We start from the raw sequence: 26353 nt of genomic DNA, 5'->3' as shown, positions 1-26353 counted from the left end.
TATCCCAGCGCAACAATAACAGCCTGCAGCCGCCCCAACACCTGACCATCTATAGACGGTCAGGTACTGGTTTGTACCCGGCTCTTCCCGGCACCCCTGGTGGCGGTGGGTACCGGGGTAATGGTATGGGCGTTAGTGTAAATTTGCCAAAAAAATTAAGGCAAACACTAAGGCCAGCCCTTAGTAATGAGCACCGTCACCTAGCCGGCACCACTACTACGGCAAACTATGAAGAGTGTCGCAAAAAAATAAATAATCACACCGTTTTCAGAAAATTTTATTGAACAAAAAACGCAGACACACCCTCGTTGACCATTTTATTTGTTAGAAATGTCGGTCATAGACGTAATCCTTCGAATCCGAAGCAGTCCACAGCAGGCACGGTCCTGGAAGACAAAAATAACACAAACACACAAAAAAGGGCACGCAGCCACAGGGGAGGACATGCTCGTTGTCTAGGTGGGGGACATGCTCGTTGTCTAGGGGGGGGGACATGCTCGTTGTCTAGGGGGGGGCATGCTCGTTGTCTAGGAGGGGGACATGCTCGTTGTCTAGGGGTCAGGGGTAGACATGCTCGTTGTCTAGGGGGGGGGGGGGAATGCTAGTTGTCTAGGGGGGGGACATGCTCGTTGTCTAGGAGTCGGGGGGAGACATGCTCGTTGTCTAGGGGGGGGAATGCTCGTTGTCTGGGGGGGGGGGACATGCTCGTTGTCTAGGGGGGGGGCATGCTCGTTGTCTTGGGGGGGGACATGCTCGTTGTCTAGGGGTCAGGGGGAGACATGCTCGTTGTCTAGCAGGGGGAAATGCTCGTTGTCTAGGGGGGGAAATCCTCGTTGTCTAGGGGGGGGACATGCTCGTTGTCGCAGTAAAGGGGAGGGGTCCTATGGAGCGCAGTAAAGGGGAGGGGTCCTATGGAGCGCAGTAAAGGGGAGGGGTCCTATGGAGCGCAGTAAAGGGGAGGGGTCCTATGGAGCGCAGTAAAGGGGAGGGGTCCTATGGAGCGCAGTAAAGGGGAGGGGTCCTATGGAGCGCAGTAAAGGGGAGGAGTCCTATTGAGCGCGCAGTGAAAGCCATAAAAAACACATTTGATATTTTCCTTCCCGCTTCCCAGTACAGGGCCTGGAATATTTAATACTGTCACTAGGAAGTGTAATTTGTTACGCAGAAACAGGCCGCACACAGCTCTGTACGTGGAAAAATAAAAAAGTTATTGATTTTTGAAAGTGGGGAGTGAAATATGGAAACGCAAAAATTGTTCCGTCAGAGTAATGGAGCAGGCGGCCGTGTATGACCATTCTGCTCCATTACCGTCATAGAGCGATGACATGGACCTTATGTGGACCCCAACAGACCCCTTGTTTTCATGATCTATGGGGGTCACATCACTGAAACCCCCACACATCAGCAGGTTAAGCCCTGTCCTATGGATAGGGCCTAACTTGTATTTGTGGGAAAACCCCTTTAACCCCTTAACGCTCTGCGCCGTAGCTCTACGACGCAGAGAGTATAAGGAGTGTATGAAGAGGGCTCACGGGCTGAGTCTTCTTCATACAAGGTGGGGGGTTTTGCATGTTGCAGAAAACCCCCACCGCTAATAACCGCAGTCGGTCATTGTCGCCGGCAAAGTCTTTTTTACGATCGCTGTGCCCCCGAACGTCATCGGGGGCGGCGATCGTTTGCCGTGGTAGCCTCGGGTCTTCTTTTGACATGAGGCTACATGGCTTCTGCAGGTTCGTTACAATGAGCCAGAAGTATTGCAGTATATGGTAGGAGCGATCTGACCATCTAGGGTTAATGTACCGTAGATGGTCTAAGAAATAGTGGAAAAAAAAGAAAAAACAGGTTTTAAAAATAAAAAAAATTTATAAAATATTAAAAATTCTAATCACCTCCCTTTCCCTAGAACGGATATAAAACATAATAAACAGTAAAGATCACAGACATATTAGGTATCGCCGCGTCCCAAAATGCCCGATCTATCAAAATATAAAAACGGTTACGGGCGGCGGTGACCTCCGAGGCGGGAAATGGCGCCCAAATGTCCGAAATGCGACTTTTACACCTTTTTACATCACATAAAAAATGAAATTAAAAATGATCAAAATGTCGCACAGACCTCAAAATGGTAGCAATGAAAACGTCGGCTCATTTCGCCAAAAATGACCCCACCCCCAGCTCCGTGCACCGAAATATGAAAAAGTTATTAGCGTCAGAAGATGGCAAAAATTTTTTTTTTTTTTGCACACATGCGTTTAATTTTTGAAAATGTATTAAAACACAATAAAACCTATAAATCCGGTATCACCGCGATCGCACCAAACCAAAGAATAAAGCTGAGGTGTTATTTTGAGTGCACAGTCAAAGTCGAAAAAACTGAGCCCACAAGAACGTGACATGTGCGGTTTTTTAAAATTTTTTTTCCACATTTGGAATTTTTTGCAGCTTCGCAGTACACGGCATGTTAAAATAAATAACATTACGGGAAAGTAAAATTTGTTACGCACAAAATAAGCCTCACACAGCTCTGTACACGGAAAAATGAAAAAGTTAGGGATTTTTGAAGTTGGAGAGCGAGAAATGAGAGAAAAACCCTGCGTCCATAAGGGGTTAAGGGATTAAGTATATGGTACAATAAAAGCAGAATAGAAGGGCACTGGGGGGGTTAGGGATGGGGGCAGGGGGTCTATGGAGGAAAGTGTTTAACCCTTTAGCTGCTGCCTGCAGTCACTGTAGAGTACCTGTTATCACACTGCAGCAGCTGCACACACTCGGCTCTGCTTCATCAGACGAACTTCAGTGAGGAGCAGGAGGAGGTGGGGGCAGGGAGCCATTGATGTAGCAGTGCTGGAGAGTTCCTGCCTGCACGGAGGATGATCCCCTGGGGCTGCTGTGCAGGGGCAGTGCAGAGAACATGACACTCTGCACTGCTCCATCCATCCATCCATCCATGTGCCTGCAAGTGGCAGCCTGAGGACAGGGAGGGCTCTGCCTCCCAGGGGAGGGGATGGGGGAGGTGCCGGCTCTGCAGCAGACAGCCCGGGAGCTGGAGAGGAGGAGGACGCTGTACCCCGCCCCCTGGCTTCTCTGTATCCTGAGCAGGACGGGGGCGGGACTCGGGGGCGGGACTCGGGGGGGGCGGGACTCGGGGGCGGGACAAAACGGAAAAATCCGTGAAACCGCAAAAAAACCGGGACTTTCACTTAACGGTCCGTGCAGGCGGGACAAGGGTTAAAAAACGGGACTGTCCCGCCCAAAACGGGACGGTTGGGAGGTATGCTTTTTGGTTGAGAGAGCCATGAACGCCACATATTTAAAAATGTTATTCCGTAAGAGCCGTACCATATGCACATGCCCCCCAGTAGACAGGTAGTCCCAGTGTCACCGGTGCCCCTGCGATCTAGGTCTCGGATCGCAGGCACACCAGTGCCCCTCTCCATGGCAGCGCCCCTTTCCGAGTTCACTCAACCCACCACTTTCCGGCTCACGTCCTGGGTGGCCAGCGCGCGGACACTCACAGATTTAAAGGGCCAGTGCCCTGCTGATTGGCGCTGCCCACTTCCCGGGTTCCTATAAAGACCGGCGGCTACCAGATAGGTAGCCACAGCACATGCCTCCAAGTAGATATGTAGCCACAGCTGTCTATGCAGCCAACAAAAGAGCCATATCTGGCTCCCAAGCCATAGGTTCCCTACCCCTGGCCTAGTGGGTAGAGGATCCTAACTCTATTGTGGAGGGTCTGGGGTTCAAATCCTGGGCTGGGCATACATTTATTTAATTGAATTAAATAAAAAGCTTTTGTCTGAGGACGCCCTAGGAAACCATGTATGGACAGATGGTGTTCTGAACCTGATGACGTGGTCCCTGCTCTCCACTAACCCGACACTTCTCTCAAAAGGACTCCCTGCCCGATGTCTGTAGAAGCCATTCAATACTATAAGTTCTGTCTTTGAACGTATTTACTACGCAGGACCCTGGTGAGTGCGGGACCTGGAGGGAATATCCATGACAATCCGACAGCTGCCCGTGAGGTGGGGCAGAGGTGAAAAAACCGGGACGGTTGGGAGATATGATAAATTTGACGTGGTCAGTAATAAATGTGATACAGTCAGTAATAAATGTGGTGCAGTCTGTAATAAATGTGATGCAGTCAGTAATAAATGTGGTGCAGTCTGTAATAAATGTGATGCAGTCTGTAATAAATGTGATGCAGTCAGTAATAAATGTGGTGCAGTCAGTAATAAATGTGGTGCAGTCTGTAATAAATGTGGCGCAGTCAGTAATAAATGTGGCGCGCAGTCAGTAATAAATGTGGCGCACGTTCAGACTACACAGTAACAGCCCCTTTAGGTGACATTTTTTCTGCATTGTCGGACACAGAACAGCAGCGACACAAAACTGGCGCAGACACTTTATAAATGTGATATCTGAGTTGTGTATTATAATGTTCTGCAACAGCTTAAGTGTAAATAGGGAGGTTCTGCGGTAGTTGGCTCGTATATTGGGGGGGGGTTCTGCGGTAGTTGTCTTGTGTATTGGGAGGTTCTGCAGCAGCTTGCGCTTGTATTGGGAGGTTCTGCAGTAGCTGGCACTTGTATTGGGAGGTTCTGCCGCAGCTGGTGCTTGTATTGGGAGGTTCTGCAGCAGCTGATGCTTGTATTGGGAGGTTCTGCAGTGGCTGGCTTGTATATTGGGGGGTTCTGCAGTCGTTGGCACGTGTATTGGGGGGAGTTTGCAGCAAATGATGCATGTATTGGAAGTTTTGCAGCAGCCGGCGGCGTATTGGGGAGGTCCTGCAGCAGCTGGCGCATGTAGCGGAAGGTTCTGCTGCTCCTGTTCGTGGTTGGAGGGGGCCCCAGCCAAAACTTTGCTATGGGGCTCACTCATTCCTAATTAAGCCACTGGGCGTCACTCCTGGTTTCTGACACTTATCACAATTTCCATGCTTTTTAATGTGATGAAAGCTGCCAGGCTAGTCAACGTATACATCCTGTATGTACACTATGCACAGCTTAGTAGGAATCTCACTGGTGCTAAATGAGAAAAAACAAAGCATCATGGGAATTACATTTGACTCAATTTAACTCAGCTTCAGGGCAGATACAGGAAGAAGTTAATGTCCAACCACTTCACTGCTGCTCATTAAGATTTTTAACAAGTAGCTTCAGAACAGAAAAGAAACACTAAAAAAGAAAAGGATGAACAAGACAATATGGGCAATACTCTTGTAAATGATTCCCCCTTCCTAAATGGGTAAATGCATTTCACAATTTGGTAAAAATTTATTATGACATCGGAGTTACACTTTAATTGTTTACTTGGGTAATCTATCTTTTCTAGAGAGAGAAGCCAACAGACTTGAACATGGTGGAGAATTGAAAGTTGCAGAAAAGCGTTTATCAGCTCATGTCAGGTAAACTTCTTTATTTATTTATTACATACATTTTTATATTTATTACATAGTATAGTATTTATAATAATAATTATATTTTAAAACACAAATTTAATACCAGTGTAAAAAGGACACTCATAGCAACCAATAGATATTGCTATAGTTCAACAGCCTATTTAAGTACAACTATATAATCTGGTGAAAGGCATCTAAAATATAATTTTTAATATACATAAATTAAAACAACTGGATAAGGTAGGATATAGACCCCATTATACATCAACCCTCCTCTTCGCACAACATGGTCTCTAGGTGGATGGTAGCTAAACCATAAAGCTAGTATACATAGAATAAATAAATGATTAGATCTTATTCATCCAAAGAGAGGAAGAGAAGATGGGGGGTATATTAAAGGTCCATCTAGGTCAGGATTGAGATGTCAGCACTGCCCCTGGTATACCCTAACATCAACTCGCCCTAACACCCCAACATTTGCTCCCACCCTGACAAAGACGGTCCCAATGACACAAGATCCATAAGAAAAAAGATCTGAAAACAAGTAAGGTACTAAGTATCCCTAATGACCTGCTAGCTGATGTTAACCTACTGTTTAACCCTTTTACCAAGCTTATAAACAAAAACACCCAGCTACCACCTTTGGGTGATGTTTTCTTAAGTCTTGTCAGTAAGGAATTTTATGCCCCCTCTGTTACCATTTAAGTAAGCAGGAATGGGCAGCTCTGAATACATTGGAAAAAGACAAATGTATCACTATTAAGCCTTCGTATAAGGGGGAGAATGTTGTTGTTATAAAAATGTCAGATTAAAAAACAGATGTGTGTGTCAATTTAATGAGAGATAGGGACGCATACGCACTGCTGTCCTCAAGCACACTGAACAATTTATATGGTGCACTCAAATAGATCTTAGATACTGCTAAGTATCAAGAGCTGGTAAGTGAAGGTTAACAGAAGTCCCTACTACCTAAACATCCAAATGTGGCGAATTTTTGTGAGGACTTGCGTATGAACCCCTTCTGCTGATTCTCCTTTACATAGGCTAACCTCGGTTTCAGGCACAGGAAGTGGGTACACCCGACCTTGTGGGGGAGTTGTGCCTGGCAACAGTTCTACTGGACTGTCTGTCATTGGGTCAGTGTGGTGGTAGAGACTCTGCTTGCTTCTCTGAGAAGACATCAGCGAAATCCATATATGAAGCGGGGAGACCCACCAGGGTTTTGGAGGACATCTGAGGAGTCGTGGTGGAGATAGAACGAAGTTTCACTAGACAGCGTGATTGGCATTCAGGTCCCCAACAAAGATCTCCCCCAGTCTCCCAGTTGAGCACAGGAGAGTGGCGCTGTAACCATGGAAGACCCAGTAGAACAGAAGACGTAGACAGGGGTAGCACAGTCCCTCTTTTTGCAATGCCCCAACAAACAAAAAGGCTTGGAACAGGATCACAGAGAATCTGCCCACTGATGGACGAGATGACCAGCGGCTTCTCAAGACGGACCACAGGAAGATGATACTGGGAGACCAGAGCAGCATCCAAGAAGTTTCCTGTAGAGCCGGAATCCAGGAAAGCAGAAATTTTAAACTGGATACCTACCCAGAGCTGATTAGGACAGGTATGTTCAAATGTGTAGACGCTTTGCTCTCACCTACGTACGCTTCTCCAAGAAACCCTAGGTGCGTGCCTTTGCCCGGACGCTGAGGACGGAGTGGACAAGTTCCAAGAATGTGCTCCAGACTGGCACAATTGAGACACAGATTCTACTATTGACGTCTGGAGCTTTATCCACCTTCATGGCCTCCTCAGCAGGAAGTGAGGAGGGCGGCTGTGGTGGTCTTTGGAAAATTGGAGCCAAGCGGGGCAGACGACAGGTGTTGATCTGCGTGTGTTCTAGGGGCTGCTTCTCCAGACGCTCTGAGAACCAGATGTCTATACGAGTGACCCGGGAGATGAGGTCAGAGAAGATGACAGATCCAATGCCCGTATTTGATATGACTCGACAGCCCTTTCTTAAAGGTGGGGGGCCAAGGCTGCTTTATTCCAAGGAAGCTCTGGGGGCAGAGTGCGGAATTGACCCACGTAGTCGCCAACTGACAAGTCCCCGTGATACAAATTCAACAGGGCAGAAGATGCCCAGTCTGGTTCCTTGAAGACGGACCAGAATTCAGCAAGTAATGTGGTGATGTTGGCAGTGACCGGGTAGCTCCTGTCCAAGAGGGGGGTGGCCCATGCCATGACCACGAATGCCATCTTAGACCTCTCTGTGGCGAACTGGATAGGCATCAACACGATGATGAAGCCCCTGCACAACTTGGCATCTCTGTCATATTTGGAAGGCATAGACAAGGCATAGGCAGTGAGCTGGTTAAGCTGCTGGGCGTGCATGAAAACCTGCTGAGACTGCTGAACCATAATGGTTGCAAGTAGAGATGGGCAAACTGATTTTAATGAATTCAGAATTTCTGGAAAAATTCGATTGTCACGAAGCCGAAGTTTACGGTGATTCATGGGAACAAAGTTTTTTTTCCCCCTCCTTTATTACCAAAATGGGCGCAAGTACAATGTGTGACATGGGGCAGAGAACTCTGGGAAGGAGAAAGGAACACCCTCGATCACATGTGCAGACCTGTAAGCCTATCAGCGACCAGTAGGCTTATTTGATGTCACACAGACTATAAAAAGAGGCAGCCATTTTCAAATCTCGGCACTTCACACTGCATGTGCTGCCTGTAGCGTCCAACTGCTTCTACTGTACTGTGCTGTAGTGATTTTTAATAATAATAATAATTCTTTATTTATATAGCGCACACAGATTACGTAGCGCTGCACAAGCATATCAAATCCCTGTCCCCATGGGGCTCACAATCTAAACAACCTAACAGTATGTTTTGAAGTGTGGGAGGAAACCGGAGTACCCGGAGGAAACCCACGCAAACACGGAGAGAACATACAAACTCTTTGCAGATGTTGACCTGGGTGGGATTCAAACCCAGGACCCCAGTGCTGCAAGGCAGAAGTGCTTCTCACTCTGCCACCATGCCGCCCTTCAAGAGTGTCCATTTTGGTGATCTGTATACCCCAAATAGCAGTTCTTTTTTGTTTCTGAAGTGAAGAGGAAGAAATCGGTGTGAAATCCACATACTTTCTGTAGTGATTTCTGCTTCAATCCTAGGGTGTCAGTTCTAGTGCTTCTGTATACCACAAATAGCAGTTATTTTTTGTTTCTGAAGTGAATGGGAAGAAATCAATGTAAAATCCACATACTTTCTGTAGTGATTTCTGCTCCAATCCCAGGGTGTCCGTTTTGGGAATCTGTATACCCCAAATGGCAGTTCTTTTTTGTTTCTGAAGTGTAGAGGAAGAAATCAGTGTAAAATCCACATACTTTCTGTAGTGATTTCTGCTCCAATCCCAGAGTGTCCGTTTTGGGGATCTGTATACCCCAAATGTCAGTTCTTTTTTGTTTCTGAAGTGAATAAGAAGAAATCAGTGTAAAATCCACATACTTTCTGTAGTGATTTCTGGTCCAATCCCAGGGTGTCCGTTTTGGGGATCTGTATACCCCAAATGGCAGTTCTTTTTTGTTTCTGAAGTGAATAAGAAGAAATCAGTGTAAAATCCACATACGTTCTGTAGTGATTTCTTCTCCAATCCCAGGGTGTCAGTTTTGGGGGATCTGTATACCCCAAATAGCAGTTCTTTTTTGTGTCTGAAGTGAAGAGGAAGAAAGCAGGGTAAAATCCACATATTTTCTGTAGTGATTTATGCTTCAATCCCAGGGTGTCAGTTCTTGTGCTTCTGTATACCACAAATAGCAGTTGTTTCTGAAATGAATAAGAAGAAATCAGTGTAAAATCCACATACGTTCTGTAGTGATTTCTGCTCCAATCCCAGGGTGTCCGTTTTGGGGGATCTGTATACCTCAAATAGCAGTTCTTTTTTGTTTCTGAAGTGAATAGGAAGAAATCAGTGTAAAATCCACATATGTTCTGTAGTGATTTCTGCTCCAATCCCAGGGTGTCAGTTTTGGGGGATCTGTATACCCCAAATAGCAGTTCTTTTTTGTGTCTGAAGTGAAGAGAAAGACAGCAGGGTAAAATCCACATATTTTCTGTAGTGATTTCTGCTTCAATCCCAGGGTGTCAGTTCTAGTGCTTCTGTATACCACAAATAGCAATTATTTTTTGTTTCTGAAGTGAATGGGAAGAAATCAATGTAAAATCCACATACTTTCTGCTTTCTGTAGTGATTTCTGCTCCAATCCCAGGGTGTCCTTTTTGGGGATCTGTATACCGCAAATGGCAGTTCTTTTTTTGTTTCTGAAGTGAAGAGGAAGAAATCTGTGTGAAATCCACATACTTTCTGTAGTGATTTCTGCTTCAGTCCCACGGTGTCAGTTCTTGTGCTTCTGTATACCACAAATAGCAGTTATTTTTTGTTTCTGAAGTGAATAAGAAGAAATCAGTGTAAAAGCCACATACTTTCTGTATTGATTTCTACTCCAATTCCTGAGTGTCCGTTTTGGGGGATCTGTATACCCCAAATAGCAGTTCTTTTTTGTGTCTGAAGTGAAGAGGAAGAAAGCAGGGTAAAATCCACATATTTTCTGTAGTGATTTCTGCTTCAATCCCAGGGTGGCAGCAGAGGTGGCTCTGTGAGACCAGAACTGCTGTTGTCATCTAGTGGCAGTGTGTTGATAAACAACCCAAAGGTTGTCGATTGGTTGACTAAGTCATCCACTTCCTCCCAGATGACATCTGACAACCCCAGCCAAGAGTCTGTGGGTTCATCAGGTACAACCCTTTGTTGGCATGGCCCAGGAGCAGCTCAGCGGCGCTCACCTGTCCTCAACCAGCCTCTGTCCTGTTCATTTCCCTCAGCCAGAGATCTAGTAGGTGGTCTGGGCTCAACACCACTATATAGCGAGGATGAATTCTTTGAGGACAGTCAGCAGCTGCTTGGCAGTGAAGAGGTGGGGCAGACATCCACTGCTTTGTGCAGTAGGCTGGAAAGTAGAGATGTGGAGAGTGGCACGTAAAGTTATGTGCATACTAAGACTGTTAAGGAGGATAGCAGTGACAGGGAAACACAAATCGATGATTATGTAGCCGATCGCACTTGGGAGCCAGATGAAGCTGTCAAGTTCTGACCTTGTTCACACAACCACAGGTTCTCTAATGACTGATAACATTCACAGAGTTGAGCTCAGAAGAGATCAAACCAAGACAATCGCATGGTATAATATCTCAGTCTCTGCGTACTGTTGCCATCAAAAGTAAGGCAGATGTGAGATGCTTTATTTGTGTCACACAGTATTATACAGAAACCTGCAGTGGGGCAGGACAAAGGCTAAATTACTTAGGGATAAAGAAGTAATGTCCATAGTCCATTGGTTGGTAAATTATTACATGGGCATCGGAGACACTTCCCTGAAGTGGATATACAGTCGTAAATCCCTCTTGATAGATGTAAACATTGACTAAGAGAGATGCAAACAGCAGCTGTGGGGGGTCTTTCACTCCTTTGGTGGACAGCAGTGGACTTTGATCAGCTTCAGCCATAGTCAAACATCTTCTTAGTTTCAACACTCAGCAAGTATATGAAAAATAAAAACATTTTCATTAAACATAAAACAATACTTCACAAAGCCAGGGATTCATCATCATCATCATTGTCAGGAGAAGAGGGTGTCAGCTTGCGAAGCGGGGAAGCGAGTCGCTACTGTGTCCGTGAGTCAGCAGGGTGGCAGCAGTGTGAGTACAAACCCCTATTCGAAAGTCCAAGTCAGCAGTGGTACAGGGGCTCAGCGAGGCAGCGGCGTTAGTAGTCACTCAGTGCAGAGTGTTGGCAGTAAAATCACAACCTTGGTGGTGTAGCAGTTTTTTGTTAAGACACCAGAGGATCCGAGTGTGTGTATATGTAGAATCTGCAGGCAGAAAGTGAAGTGTGGCCAGGGAGCTAACGTTGGCACCACGAACTTGCGTTAACACATGCAGCGTCACCATCCAATGGCCTGGGAGAAATGTGGAACAGATGTGGAGGTCCATCCTGCCGCCATAGCAACAGCAGCAGCACCTAGTGGCACACATGCCATTTAAGCCAGTCAAGGCTCCAGCACCTCTGCCGAAGGGAGCTGTTTGTCTTTGACATCATCTCCTGGCCCAGATGCTCCTGCTCCTCGCTACACATGGCGCCAGCAGTCATTGAAAGAGGTCATTACAAAGAGACAACTGTATGCGTCCAGCCATCCTAAGGTGCTGAAGCTGACCATGCTCTTGTCCAAGTTGTTGGTCCCTCCCTTTCCAATTTGTGGACTCTTCAGAGAACTAATGTCTTGTGCGAACCAAGGTGGAGAGTTCCACGCCGCAATTTTTTTTCCAAAATTTGTTGGACCCTTCAGAGAACTAATGTCTTGTGCGAACCAAGGTGGAGAGTTCCACGCCGCAATTTTCTTTCCAAAAAGGCAGTGCCAGCCTGTGTCCGCCTCCTCCTTCTCCACCACCACCTCAGCCTCCACAAATCAGTGTCACGCAGTTCTATACCTTCTTTGCCTGGGCCGACGAATTCACACAGGGGAAGAACTGATCCGTGTCATGCAAGAGGAAATCAATGTGTGGCTTTCTCCGCGACAACTGAAAATCGGAACCATGGTGACAGACAATGGGAGGAACATGGTGTCCGCGCTGCACCGAGGAGGGATGGCCCATGCGTCCTGCATGGCACACGTGTTTGTCAACAGATTCCTCTAGTCTTCCACCCATCTGCAAGACATTATAAAAATGGCCAGGAAACTGTGCATGCACTTCAGCCATTCTTACACAACCAAGCATACCCACCTTGAGTCGCAGAGTCAGACGGCCTACCCCAACATAGTCTGATATTCAATGTTTCCACCCGTTGGAATTCCATCCTTCATACTGCCTGTATGAACAGAGAAAAGCCATTAATGATTTTTTGATGATGCAAGCAGAACGGAGTACTCCCCAGTGTAACTTTGATGTCAGCCACTGGCAGCTCATGCGTGACACCTGCTGTTTGCTCAGGCCCTTTGAAGAGGCCACATTATTTGTCAGTTGCCAGGACTGCGGGATAAATAACGTCATTCCACTGCTTCATGTCCTGGAACTCATGCTGCAAAATCTGTCTGGTCAGGGCACTGGAGAAGTGGAAAGTACAGTCATGGCCATAAGTTTTGAAAATGATACAAATATTATATTTTCACATGATCTGTTGCCCTCTGGTTTTTATGTGTGTTTGTCAGATGTTTTATCACATACAGAAATACAAGTGCAATCATATTATGAGTAACAAAAGCTTTTATTGACAGAATGAGTTAATGCAGCAAGTCAATATTTGCAGTGTTGACCCTTCTTCTTCAGGACCTCTGCAATTCTCCCTGGCATGCTCTCAATCAACTTCTTGACCAAATCCTGACTGATAGCAGTCCATTCTTGCACAATCATGCTGGAAAAGGCATTGTTGATAACCAAACTGCCTTTGAACGGTTGGGAGAAGTTGCTCTTGGAGGACATTCTGGTACCATTCTTTATTCATGGATGTGTTTTTAGGCAAGACTGTGAGAGAGCCAATTCCCTTGGCTGAGAAGCAACCCCACACATGAACGGTTGCAGGATGCTTTACAGTTGGCATGAGACAAGACTGGTAGTATCGCTCGCCTTGTCTTCTTCGAACAAGCTGTTTTCCAGATGTTCCAAACCATCGGAAACGGGATTCATCAGAGAAAATGACTTTACCCCAGTCCTCAGCTGTTTACTCAATGTACCTTTTTTAGAATATCAGTCTGTCCCTGATGTTTTTTCTGGAGAGAAGTGGCTTCTTTGCTGCCCTCCTTGACACCAGGCGTTGCTCCAAGAGTCTCCACCTCACAGTACGTGCAGATGCACTCACACCTGCCTGCTGCCATTCTTGAGCAGGCTCTGCACTGCTGGTAGCCCGATCACAAAGCTGAAACACTTTTAAGAGACAGTCCTGGCACTTGTTAGTCCTTCTTGGGCACCCTGGAGCCTTTTTGGCAACAATGGACCCGCTCTCCTTGAATTACTTGATGATGCGATAGATTGTTGACAGAGGTGCAATATTTCTAGCTGCGATACTCATCCATGTTAGGCCAGTTTTGTGCAGTGCACAACTGCACGTTTTTCTTTAGAGATAACAATAGTTAACAGAAGAGAAAAACAATGATGCCAAGCACCAGCCTTCTTTTAACCCCTTAGGGACGTGGTCCTTTTTCGTTTTTTGCATTTTCATTTTTCACTCCCCACCTTCAAAAATCTGTAACTTTTTTTATTTTTCCATGTAAAGAGCTCTGTTTGGGCTTGTTTTCTGCGTAACAAATTGAACTTTATAGTGATGGTATTTATTATTCCATGCCGTGTACTGGGAAGTGGGAAAACAATTCAGAATGCAGTGAAAATGATGAAAAACCGCATTTGCGCCGTTTTCTTGTTGGCTTGGATTTTACAGCTTTTACTGAGTGCCCCACATCACATGTCTATTTTATTTTTTTGGTTTGGTACGATCACGAGGATACCAAATCTGTACAGGTTTTATAATGTTTTCATACATTTAAAAAAATTAAAACCTTCTGTACAAAAAAAAAAATTCTTCATTTTGCCATGATCTGGCACTAATAACTTTTTCATACTTCAGTGCACGGAGCTGTGGGTGGTGTCATTTTTTGCGACTTTTGATGACGTTTTTAATGCTTTCATTTTGATAGATTGGACATTTTGGGACGCGATGATACCTAATGTGTTTATGACTTTTATTGTTTATTTATATTTATATCAGTTCTAGGGAAAGGGGGGGGTGACTTAAACTTACTTTTTTTACTATTTTTTTCATATATTTTTTAATTTTTTTTTTTTTAACCATTATTTTAGATCCTCCAGGGTAATTTATCCCTGCAGGGTTCGATTGCCAATACTATATACTGCAATACTACTTTATTGCAGTATATACCTATTTTACTATGATTTTTAATAGCCTGCCCTCTGCTGGCTATTAGAAATCATTGCACCTGGCAAGTCTACGAGTCTCAATGAGACTCTAGGCTGCCATAGCAACCAATCGCCGCCCTCCGATGACATTCCAGGGGGTGGCGATCAGGCATCCAAGATGGGGGCCGGCATTTACCGGTAAGTTAGGTGCCGTGGTCGGGTTCGACTACTGGGTAGCCAAACTTGATGTGTGGCCGCAACTTGCAGAGTTTGCAGTAGAGAAGCTGTCCTGCCTGGCCAGTAGTGTGGCATCAGAGCAGTTATTCAGTGCGGCGCGGGCCATCGTTACCCCAAGGAGAACCCTCTTGTCCGTAATGTGGAGAGACTGACCTTTGTAAAGATGAATCAGGCATGGATCGGCCAGGATTTCAACACACCAATGCCTTATGCATCAGATTAGATCAGCCATGATGCCTCCCCCAAACATTGAGAAATGAGTCTGGATTCTAATTACCTGCCTCAGGCACTATTCTGATGCTGCCACCCGCCTGATGCCACACTTCTGCTGCCAGTTGCCTAATCTGCCTCCCGTCATGTTTACCAGGGACTGGAATTTTCACACACCTCCACACTCTGTCATTGTGCCACCCTGTGGCCTACCATGTTGCCGCCAGCTCCACACTCTGTCAATGTGCCACTCTCTGACCTCCTGCTGCTGCCGCAAGCTGCACACTCTGTTATTACCATGTTGCTGCCACCTCCACTCCACTCTGTGGCCTACCATGTTGCTGCCAGCTAAAGAATTTGTCATTAAGCCACCCTCTGAGCTCCTGCTGCTGCCGCAAGCTGCACACTCTATCATTGTGCCACTCTGTGGTTTACCATGTTGCTACCACCTCCCCACTCTGTCATTCTACCACTCTGTGACCTACTTTGTTGCCGCCAGCTTCATACTCTGTCATTCTGCCACCCTGTGGCCTACCATGTTGCTGCCAGCACCACACTCTGTCATTGTGCCACTCTCTGACCTCCTGCTGCTACCGCCTTCTCCACACTCTATCATTGTGCCACTCTGTGGCTTTCCATGTTGCTGCCACCATGTTGCAGCCACCCGTGGGCTCCTGCTGCTGCTGCCACCTCCACTATCTATTATTGTGCCACTCTGTGGCTTTCCATGTTGCTGGTGGGTCCTGCTACTGCTTCTGCTGCCCCACCTCCATACTATTATCATTGTGCCACTTTGTGGCCTAGCATGTTGCCACCACCTCCACACCTCTGACCTCATGCTGCTGGTGGTGCCACCTTTGCACTTCTTTATGGCAAAGACATGATATTTTCAGGAAAACTATAATGTATGATACATGTGGCGTCTCTAATCTTCAAATTCAAATGGAAAATTTCAACTTCAAATTAATCATTAATCATTGTGCAACAATGTGGCCTCCTCTGCTGTGGACTCTGTGGGCTCCTGCTGCCACCTCCACACTGTATCATTGTGCCGCTCTGTGGCTTTCCATGTTGCTGCCACAATGTTGCTGCCACCTGTGGGCTTGTGCTGCTGCTTCTGCTGACGCCACCTCCACACTATCAATGTGCCACTCTGTGGCCTACCGTGTTGCCGCTACCTCCCCACCTCTGACCTCATGCAGCTGCTGCCACCTCTGCAGTTCTTTTTTGGTAAAGACATGATATTTTCAGGAAAACTGTAATGTAGGATGCATGTGGCGCCTCTAATCTTCAAATTCAAATTTAAATGGAAAATTTCAAATTCATTTCAAACTTCATCATTGTGCCAAAATGTGGCCTCCCCTGCTCCTGCTGCCACCTTCACTCTCTATCATTGTGCTACTCTGTGACTTTCCATGTTGCTGCCACCTGTGGGCTCCTGCTGCTGCTTCTGCTGACACCACCTCCACACTCTATCATTGTGCCCCTCTGTGGCCTACCATATTGATGCCACCTCCACACTGTCATGGTGCAACTCTGTGGCCTACCAGGTTGCTGCCACCTCCACACTGTCATTGTGCCACTCTGTGGCCTCCTGCTGCCTCTACCATGTTTCCGCCAACTCCATAATTTAGGCATAAGAGAGAAAAAAGTGTCACAGCGGATCAAATAACATAAATAACAATTATAGATAAAGTAAGTGGTCTATATCAGGGGTTCAGTTATGAGGAAAGAGCCTGCTGCGTATCCTGTGTACTGGAGGTACTGACCAGTCTAGACGATCAACAGAAGGTGAAAATAACAGGATTCTAGGCCACGCTTCTCGTAAAAATACACAGAAATTTCATAAGATATGTATTAAAAAAAATCAAAGATGACATTAATAGCTTGTAATCTAAATGGGAGAAAAGTGTGCCTTTACCCCATCCCCATAGGCATTGAACCACTATTTTCTCCCATTTAGGTTAAGAGCCACTTAACTTTCACTAACTGAGGAACCACAGTTACAGAGGGCCAGAACTCATCGGGTTAGTAAACCCATTATATATATACTCTTATCTTTACCCATTACATGTTACTTTATATAAACAGACTTGTTTATGCTACATTTAATTTCATCCTGGGGACCTATATCTATTTTCATATATATTGTGTGTTTCCCCTATTAATGTCATCTTTGATTTTTTTATTACATATCTTATGAAATTTCTGTATATTTGTTTTTTACTAACATGATACTAGCATGTGTACGAATTTTAGCATGCATATATGTCTATGTATTTTATCCTTTATTGAAATGTACGTTTTTACTTATACCACTCTTTATTAGAACACTGTAGTCATATATCTCACTTTTTATCTGAACACTGTATCCATGTCACGGACCTGAAGAAGGGAGCAATCCGCCTCCAAAAGCGTAGTCCATCATTTTATCCTTCCAAATGTAAGATTGTATTTTAAAGAGAAGAGCGGCCTTTTTTTATTTTTGCCTTCTGTTGAACCCATAATTTGTCATTGTGCCACTCTGCGGCCTACTCATGCTGTTGCCAACTGACCGCTGTCTCCCTGGAACACCCTGTGTTTTCCATAATGCTGTTTTCACCGCTCTATGATGTTGCCACTATGTTTGGTTTTCCCCTTTATTTCATCTGTCAGAAGGAATGAAAAGCCTCAGGATTGATAGCCAAAAGCAGGGGGCATACAGGACACAGAGGACATGAAAATATCCCATTTACTGGTCATCTCTGTTTTGAATCCACTCCTGTTTGTTTTTGGCTTTAGCAATACTGATGATGGATTGTTGACTGTTTGAAAGCAGACACTGATGGATAAAATGAAGGGCAAAATAATCAGTGATGTCAATGCAAAATTACTGCCGACATCCTCTGCACTCTTTTGGGGGGGTTTCTTCATGTATCCGCGTTTAACAGAACAGGTTCTGTCGTACTCTATGGAATCATCTGATGTCAGTGTAAAAAGAGTGCACTATTCGATGTTATAGTGGCAGGGGCGTCGCTAGGTCAAAAGATCCGGGGCTCGTGCCCCAGTTCTTTTGGCCAGTGCCCCGAATCTCCTCGGGTCAGCAGATCATCTGCCCCGCTGCCCGGGAGATTCCTTCCCTCTCGTTCTGATCACGATCTGTGTCCTCAGATCGTGATGAGAACGAGTGCAGGCGCTGCTTTCCCCTGCAAGGACCTAGCCTCCGGGAGTTCCAGAGGCTGAAAGACCTGTGATGATGTCATGATCACATGACCTGCAGGGGAAAGCAGCGCACAGAAAGAGAGAGAGCTGCATCTGTGAGGTGAGAAACATTGGGGAGAGAAGGGGGAGAACATTGTGAGGCACATTATTTACTGGGGGGACTGTGTGAGGCACATTATTTCCTGGGGAGCTGTGTGAGGCACATTATTTCCTGGGGAGCTGTGTGAGGCACATTATTTACTGGGGGGCTGTGTGAGGCACATTATTTACTGGGGGGCTGTGTGAGGCACATTATTTACTGGGGGGCTGTGTGAGGCACATTATTTACTGGGGGGCTATGTGAGGCACATTATTTACTGGGGGGCTGTGTGTGAGGCACGTTATTTACTGGGGGGCTGTGTGTGAGGCACATTATTTACTGGGGAGCTGTGTGAGGCACATTCTTTACTGGGGGGCTGTGTGAGGCACATTATTTACTGGGGGGGCTGTGTGTGAGGCACATTATTTACTGGGGGGACTGTGTGAGGCACATTACTTACTGGGGGGCTGTGTGAGGCACATTATTTACTGGGGGGCTGTGTGTGAGGCACATTATTTACTGGGGGCTGTGTGAGGCACATTATTTACTGGGGGGCTGTGTGTGAGGCACATTATTTACTGGGGGGCTGTGTGAGGCACATTATTTACTGGGGGACTGTGTGTGAGGCACATTATTTACTGGGGGCTGTGTGAGGCACATTATTTACTGGGGGGCTGTGTGAGGCACATTATTTACTGGGGGGCTGTGTGTGAGGCACATTACTTACTAGGGGCTGTGAGAGGCACATTACTTACTGGGGGTCTGTGTGAGGCACATTACTTACTGGGGGTCTGTGTGGGGCACATTACTTACTGGGGGTCTGTGTGGGGCACATTACTTACTGGGGGGCTGTGTGAGGCACATTATTTACTGGGGGGCTGTGTGTGAGGCACATTATTTACTGGGGGGCTGTGTGAGGCACATTATTTACTGGGGGGCTGTGTGTGAGGCACATTATTTACTGGGGGACTGTGTGAGGCACATTACTTACTGGGGGGCTGTGTGAGGCACATTATTTACTGGGGAGCTGTGTGAGGCACATTATTTACTGGGGGGCTGTGTGAGGCACATTATTTACTGGGGGGCTGTGTGAGGCACATTATTTACTGGGGGTCTGTGTGAGGCACATTATTTACTGGGGGTCTGTGTGAGGCACATTATTTACTGGGGGGCTGTGTGTGAGGCACATTATTTACTGGGGGGCTGTGTGAGGCACATTATTTACTGGGGGGCTGTGTGAGGCACATTACTTACTGCGGGTCTGTGTGGGGCACATTACTTACTAGGGGCTGTGAGAGGCACATTACTTACTGGGGGTCTGTGTGAGGCACATTACTTACTGGGGGTCTGTGTGGGGCACATTACTTACTGGGGGTCTGTGTGGGGCACATTACTTACTGGGGGTCTGTGTGGGCACATTACTTACTGGGGGGCTGTGTGGGCACATTACTTACTGGGGGTCTGTGTGGGCACATTACTTACTGGGGGTCTGTGTGGGCACATTACTTACTGGGGGCTGTGTGAGGACATTACTTATGGGGGGGCTGTGTGGGGGACATTTCTTGGAGCGTGTTCACACATGGCACTAGGACAGGCCTTGGTTTGATCACATATGTTTTCCAGTAGTACACATGTGATGGGTAACACGCACCTGGTTTTGTTTAAATGCAAGACAAACGTGTGAGCGCAGCCTTACAGTATTTGGGGAGATTGTTAGGGGCAGGAGCAGGATAACACTGCCAGGGAACAAAGATGTAGGGACAATGAGGAACATAAGATGTGGTGATGGGGATTTCTCCTTTGTTCTCTGTAGCTGTATATACCAGAAGTAACCTTGTTATTGGCACAACCACATGTGAGGGGGTTATGTACAGGAGGGGGCATTACTGAAAGTGCAATACACATGCATTGGGGCCCGTGCCCCGGATCTTTTACCACCCTAGCAACGCCCCTGTATAGTGGGATCTTGGCCCTCAGCTCAGTCCTTTCGAGCTGGCACAGACGTTAACTTGTCAGGCTGCGTTCCAGCTTCGCTTATTTGGGGAAGTTGGGCTCTGTAAGTGCTCATGGAATTGAAGAGTGAAGTGATTCTAAGAGCAGCGGTGTCATACTAAAACAGAGCATTGTTAGAAGACCAAACCACGCTCCCTATGCATATTTAAGCATGGCACAACTTTCTACAACACCCCACAGGCTCTCTGCAGCCAGGAAATGTCTGTTTTTTTTAATGTGATTCCTCATGATTGGATTCGAGTGGAATCCAATTTTTCCGAAAAATTCGGCGAATCAGGTCATACCGAATGTGAACAAATTCGCGTATCTCTAGTTGCAAGAGAGCCCGTGGTAAAGCGGGTTGGACTTGCTGTGTTGGGATACCACTAGGTCGCTCCACAGGTGAGACTTTGCTTGTGGTACTGGCCAAGGTGAGGTACAAAAACGGCAGGTGGAATCAGAGTCATAGTGGGGCAGGAGGTGAGGACAGGCAGCATAGGATTAGAGTCGGGATGTAGCAAAAGGTCAAGACAGGCGGCAGAGAATCAAGGTCAGGAACGGAAGCAGAGGTCACAATAGATAATCGCAAGAGTCTCAGAACAAGCTATCAGACATCAAGGCACAAAGATCCGGAAGGGGCAAATGGAAGGGGCAGAGCTATATAGCAGGGAAGCGGCCGGCCAACCTAATTAGCGGCACGCTGGCCCTTTAAATCTCACAGAACATGAGCCGAGCCTCAGAAGCTGCCGCTGGAACAAGGATGGGTAAGTCTGCCTGCAGACCACACACAGAGCCATACAGGTGACAACCATGGTAATGGGTTGGGTCTGTGCATCCACCTATGCTAATCTTCTCCTGGGCTGGTTGGAGGAGACCATTGCGTTCGGTGATACAGAACAGAAAAACTCTGGGGGCGTAGATATATGGGCGAGATATATAGACAACATTATTGTCGCCTGAAGTAGGCCCAAACAGGATTTCTATGACTTTGGCAAGTAGCTTAATCAGAACTCGATTGGATTACATGTTACTTTCTACATTCATAAGAGTGAATTTCTAGATGTTCTGATTAAAAAGGAACAACTGTTTACAGGAAACCTACTGTCACCAATGCCCTGCTTAGATGGGAAAGTAGCCATCTTTCCCATTAAGACTGGGCCTCTCTAAGGGCCACTAATTGAGGAAATTAGAATTTAAAAAGCAGTTGGCTGATTTACATCTTAGATTCTGTGAAAAGGGATTCCCGGATGGTATTCTAGGTTGTGCTTACAATGAAGCTTGAACTGGTATATACCATATTGGGGAAACTGTGCAGAAATGATGTAGGGATTGATGTGTGGATATATTCTGTCTTTAACCAGCCTAAAACAATATGAAACAAAATGTTCCTAGAAAAAGTCCTGAAGGCCATTGTTGTTTGTAATGACTGTCTGTTGTCTGTTACCACATGTAGGCATTATTGAAGATGAGATTGTGCATCTCTTATGATGGTGCCTATATATGATTCAATTACAGCCTGTGTCTTTAATTTGACTGTTCCGATTTTGTGATCGGGTGTGACTTCTGTCACCCCGGCAACCCCACTGGTTGAGGTTTGTATCAGGTTGCCATGATACGTACCTAGTGTGCCTCCAGCACCACCTCTACCTTCTGTCCGTGCGTGGATTGGCTGTTGATTTATATGATGTAACATATCGTCCCTCCGGAAGTGTATGCCGGGCTGGCCATCTAACCGCAAGTGGGATACCAGCATCTGCAGCATTACAGGAATTACTAAACCTGGAGAGCGGCAATTCACTGATCTACTGTCCTGCCTCTGGTGTCACCCCTCTTGGAGGGGAATTTCCTCAAGAATTGGTGGAGCTGACCTCTCTGCCTCATCTGTCTGCCTGTCTGTGGTCCCCACTGTGTCATTCCAAGCTATTGACCACTGTCTAATGTCTCCAGGGTTATGTCTAAACTTTTACATGACAATTATTCATTCCCCTGATGAAAGGGTCCACTAGATAAGTTCCTGGAAACGCATCGGGAATACTTTATTGTTAGGGATTACCAGGGTTTCCTCTCATATAGGGACGTCCTTGTCAGGGCGGAAGTTAATGTTGGGGTGTTAAGGCGAGTTGATGTTAAGGTATATGAGGGGCAGTGCTGACGCCTGAATCCTGACCTAGGGTTCTATATCCTGCATTATCCAATTGTTTTAATTTATGTACGTTAAACATTATATTTTCGTTGGAGGAGTGGAAAACATTGATTCCCTCCTTGAGCGAGGAGGTACATGATGAAATTCTGGAATCACATAAATATGTGTCCCCCGCAATCCACAATAAGCTTATCCAATAATACATTATCCATCAAAGCTATTTGACCCCCATTAGGCTACACAAGATGGGTCGTCTCCCAAATCCGGGGTGTCACAGATGTAGACATATGCCTGCAGGTTTCTGGCATATGATATGGGAATGCCCCGAAGTGCGAGGGTTTTGGGGAGAAGTCATCTCCCTACTTACTAATATCGTAGAGACCCCAGTGGCACTAGATCCAAAGATATGCCTGTTTGGGATCCTAGATGAAGAAACCTGGCCCCGCTATACCAGAATACTTCTCAGAGAAACACTTTTCTTTGCATGTAAGGCTATCGCCCTACGCTGGATGGACACCCGTCCCCCAAGAATTGCTCAATGGAAGTCCCTAATCAATGCTGTAGTGCATTTTGAACGAGTGTTGTATAAACATCGATCCCGTCCGGATAAGTTTGATAAGATTTGGGGGAGATGGTGTGAATCACCCTTAACCCAATACTGTACCTCAGTGTCCTCCTCGCTCACCACTCCTTCTGTACCCGAATGAAGTCCACTGAAAGTAAGAGGCTCATACTCACCCTAAACAGGGCCTTGTCTGTTAGGCGGAATGTCAAATGGGTATCTCTGATGCCCTTTAACGAAGTGCTACCGTATCCGATCGACAAAAGTTTGTTTTTTTTGTGATGTTATTTGTTTGAAACAATACCTCATATCCATCTATTTACCTTTTGATGAGAGCGGTCAATAATTTCTATCTCCTCAAATCGTATACGAGTACCAACTGATTTCCTATGTAACTGCATGTATATAACCCTATATGTACGACTAGCTTGTCTTTATTATGTATGACATGTATGGATATGTAAACTTTATATTTTCATATTCACCATATTGTATATGAATACTATACCAGAATAAATTATTATTTAGTACTACATGATTTTTATATAATCTAAAAAAATCACATTGTATAATTTGGAAATAATTAATTTGCTCAGAGCTGGATATGGACTGGAAAAGGTATAGACCTTGACATCTTCCAAAGGATTTGCCGTGCAGTTCGAGATAAAAACAAAATAGCGCAGACTGAAATGTAGGGTACAGTGCAAAAATGATCAACACAGGGTGTTTTCCCCTAAGTGCTCACCTTAGTTAACAGGGGGGAGAAGCATATCCAATAATGAGTAGCACTGCCGAGTCCCGTCAGCCTCCAGCAGGCAGACCTCACGCAGTGGAAATAATTGGATCAAAGGGCAAAATTACCACACATTGAAGTAATAATTTAGGCGCAGTTCCAATGTCAAAGTGGTATCTTTATTCCATAAAACCACTTGTGTACAATGCATTTTGACTGCATATTGCAGCCTTCGTCAGGTACTCTCAGGTGTTATCAGTAGATAACAATACATTTACATTCCTTGGTTGCAATCTTTATAAACCCATGAGGTCATTGGACGACACTCCTCTTCCTCATGGAGACCAATCTTCCTCTTTCCTGTGATAATAAGGACTGATGGAACGGACCATGAGGAATCTAAATACAACTGTCAATTCTGTTCCAATGTACCAGGAGTGTTCCCACAGATTTTCTTAACCGGTTAAGGACCGGGCCCTTTCCCGTTTTTTCATTTCCATTTTTACACGTAAAAAGCTATGTGACAGCTCGTTTTTTGTGTAACAAATTGCACTTCATAGTGATGGTATTAAATATTCCATGCCATGTACTGGGAAGCGGGAAAAAAATTCCAAATGCAGTGAAAATGGTGAAAAAACGCAATTGTGTTGTATTCTTGTGGGCTTGGATATTACTGCTTTCACTTCACGCCACAAATGACGCATCTAATTTATTCTTTGAGTCAGTACAATTACAGAGATACCAAATTTGTATAGGTTTTATAATGTTTTCATACATTTACAAAAATTAAAACCTCATGAACAAAATTTTTATTTTTATTTTGCCGTCTTCTTGTGCTTATAACTTTTTCATACTTTGGTGTATGGAGTTGAGGGTGGTGTCATCTTTTGCGACTTTTGATGATGTTTTCAATGATATTATTTTTAGGACTGTACGACCTTTGATCACTTTTTATAGAATTTTTAATTTTTTTTTAAATGGCAAAAAAGTGCCAGTTTTGACTTTGGACGCGATTTTCCGTTACGGGCTTAAACGCAGTGAAAAACCGTTATTATATTTTGATAGATCAGGCATTTTCGGATGCGGCGATACCTAATGTGTTTAGGATTTTTACTGTTTATTTATATTTATATCAGTTCTAGGGAAAGGGGGGTGATTTGAATTTTTAGGTTTTTTTATTATAATTTTTTTTTAACTTTTTTTTAATTTTTACTATTTTTCAGACTCCCTAGGGTACTTTAACCCTAGGTTGTCTGATCGATCCTATCATATACTGCCATACTACAGTATGGTAGTATATGGGGATTTTACTCCTCATACATTACAATGTGCTGATAGATACACGGCGGGCGGTCGCGAACCGGTTAACATGCACTTACAAATAAATTTAATTACAATTCAAATAATAATATCACACCATTCTAATAAAAATATACATAGTAAAATATGATAAAAATCTTATTATCTTGCTTCTAAAAAATTTAATAAAACCTGGTCAGAAACTTTTAATGTCACGGAGCAGAAATTTTTTGAGTATTTCTCTATGGTGAATAGCAGTGATAGGAATTGTTTCATTAGGGGAAAACATATGCAGTAAAGCTCTTATTGTGTTCCATAGTGAGATGTTTCAAATAGCCTAGGCCTCATTTATAAATTCAGTATATTTCCCTCCTGTTGAGTATTCCTCTATGGTGAATAGCAGTTATAGGAATTGTTTCAATAGGGGTAAAACATATGGAGTAAAGCTCTTATCGTGTTCCATAGTGAGATGTTTCAAATAGCCTAGGCCTCATTTATAAATTCAGTATATTTCCCTCCTGTTGAGTATTCCTCTATGGTGAATAGCAGTGATAGGAATTGTTTCAATAGGGGTAAAACATATGCAGTAAAGCTCTTATCGTGTTCCATAGTGAGATGTTTTAAATAGCCTAGTTTGGTTTTGAACTTATGGTCATTGAAATGCATCCATAGGGACATACTGGGACCCACATCTACAGTATTGTTAGGTTCATCCTCACGGGGGAAAAGTTAGTATATTGGAGAGGAGCCAAATTCATGATGATAACGAGCTTGATAGCCCAGTAGTCATTAAGCAAGAACACAGGTTTGCTCTCAGGATAAAGACTCAAATTTTATTAGGCATACACCGTCTTATATACCCAAAAGAAGGGCAGTTACTGAGTTGTCTTACAGTCATTGGACAAATTAAAGAAACATTCTATAATTTCATAGCACTTGATTGGTTAATAATTAGCTCATTGATTTTCCTATTACGAGCCAGGTGTAGCTAGTTCCATAATTAAGATTATAAATAACTTATCATTCTGGTCACCTACAAAGATCATTATTCATTTTCTCTATGAAATAATATTTATTCATCACAATTCTCAAGAAGGGGACTAAGGATATTAAGATGAATAGGGTCTCAATAAGGAGATGTATAAGGGAATATAGAATCCATCCCTATCAGTATACCATGTATACAACAAAAGAAGAATTACGGGGTAGTTTTTGGAAGTGTTAGGGTTGGGTAACACAGAAGACAGGGGATAGTGTGCCCTGAGCTTGTCCCAACCTCTGTCCCTTCCTATAGCCCCCCACGCTAAACCGTGGGGCGACTACTTGAAGACTCGAAATACACTGGATAAGCGTGGGAAGGGAAACACAAACAGATTGACAAACATAAAACACAAAAGAATGGTAAACTAGCCGGAGTCACAACGAGAGGGTACGTCAAGAGCAAAATCAGTAAGCAAAGAGTCAATGTCAAAAACTAGCCGAGGTCACAACGATACAGATACAGATACAGAGCAAGTCAACCTAATGCAGTGA

General features: G+C 44.9%; 1 protein-coding gene across 6 annotated transcripts in view; it reads left to right on the top strand.

The window, feature by feature from the left end:
- The window catches only part of NKD2 (NKD inhibitor of WNT signaling pathway 2), a 237968-nt gene that overhangs the window by 110495 nt on the left and 101120 nt on the right, over window positions 1-26353 (top strand). For all 6 annotated transcript variants that reach the window (XR_011855850.1, XM_072153075.1, XM_072153076.1 and 3 more), the window contains one exon: window positions 5338-5410. Coding sequence is in view for 5 of the 6 variants with exons in the window: in XM_072153075.1 (XP_072009176.1) it covers window positions 5338-5410 (73 nt within the window). In the remaining variant the exon portion in view is untranslated. The remainder of the gene's footprint in view (window positions 1-5337; window positions 5411-26353) is intronic.

Source organism: Engystomops pustulosus, chromosome 5 (genome assembly GCF_040894005.1).
Source record: "Engystomops pustulosus chromosome 5, aEngPut4.maternal, whole genome shotgun sequence".
Lineage (NCBI taxonomy): Eukaryota > Metazoa > Chordata > Amphibia > Anura > Leptodactylidae > Engystomops > Engystomops pustulosus.
Note: the sequence above shows the minus strand (reverse complement) of the source record. Positions and strands in the feature narration are given on the sequence as shown.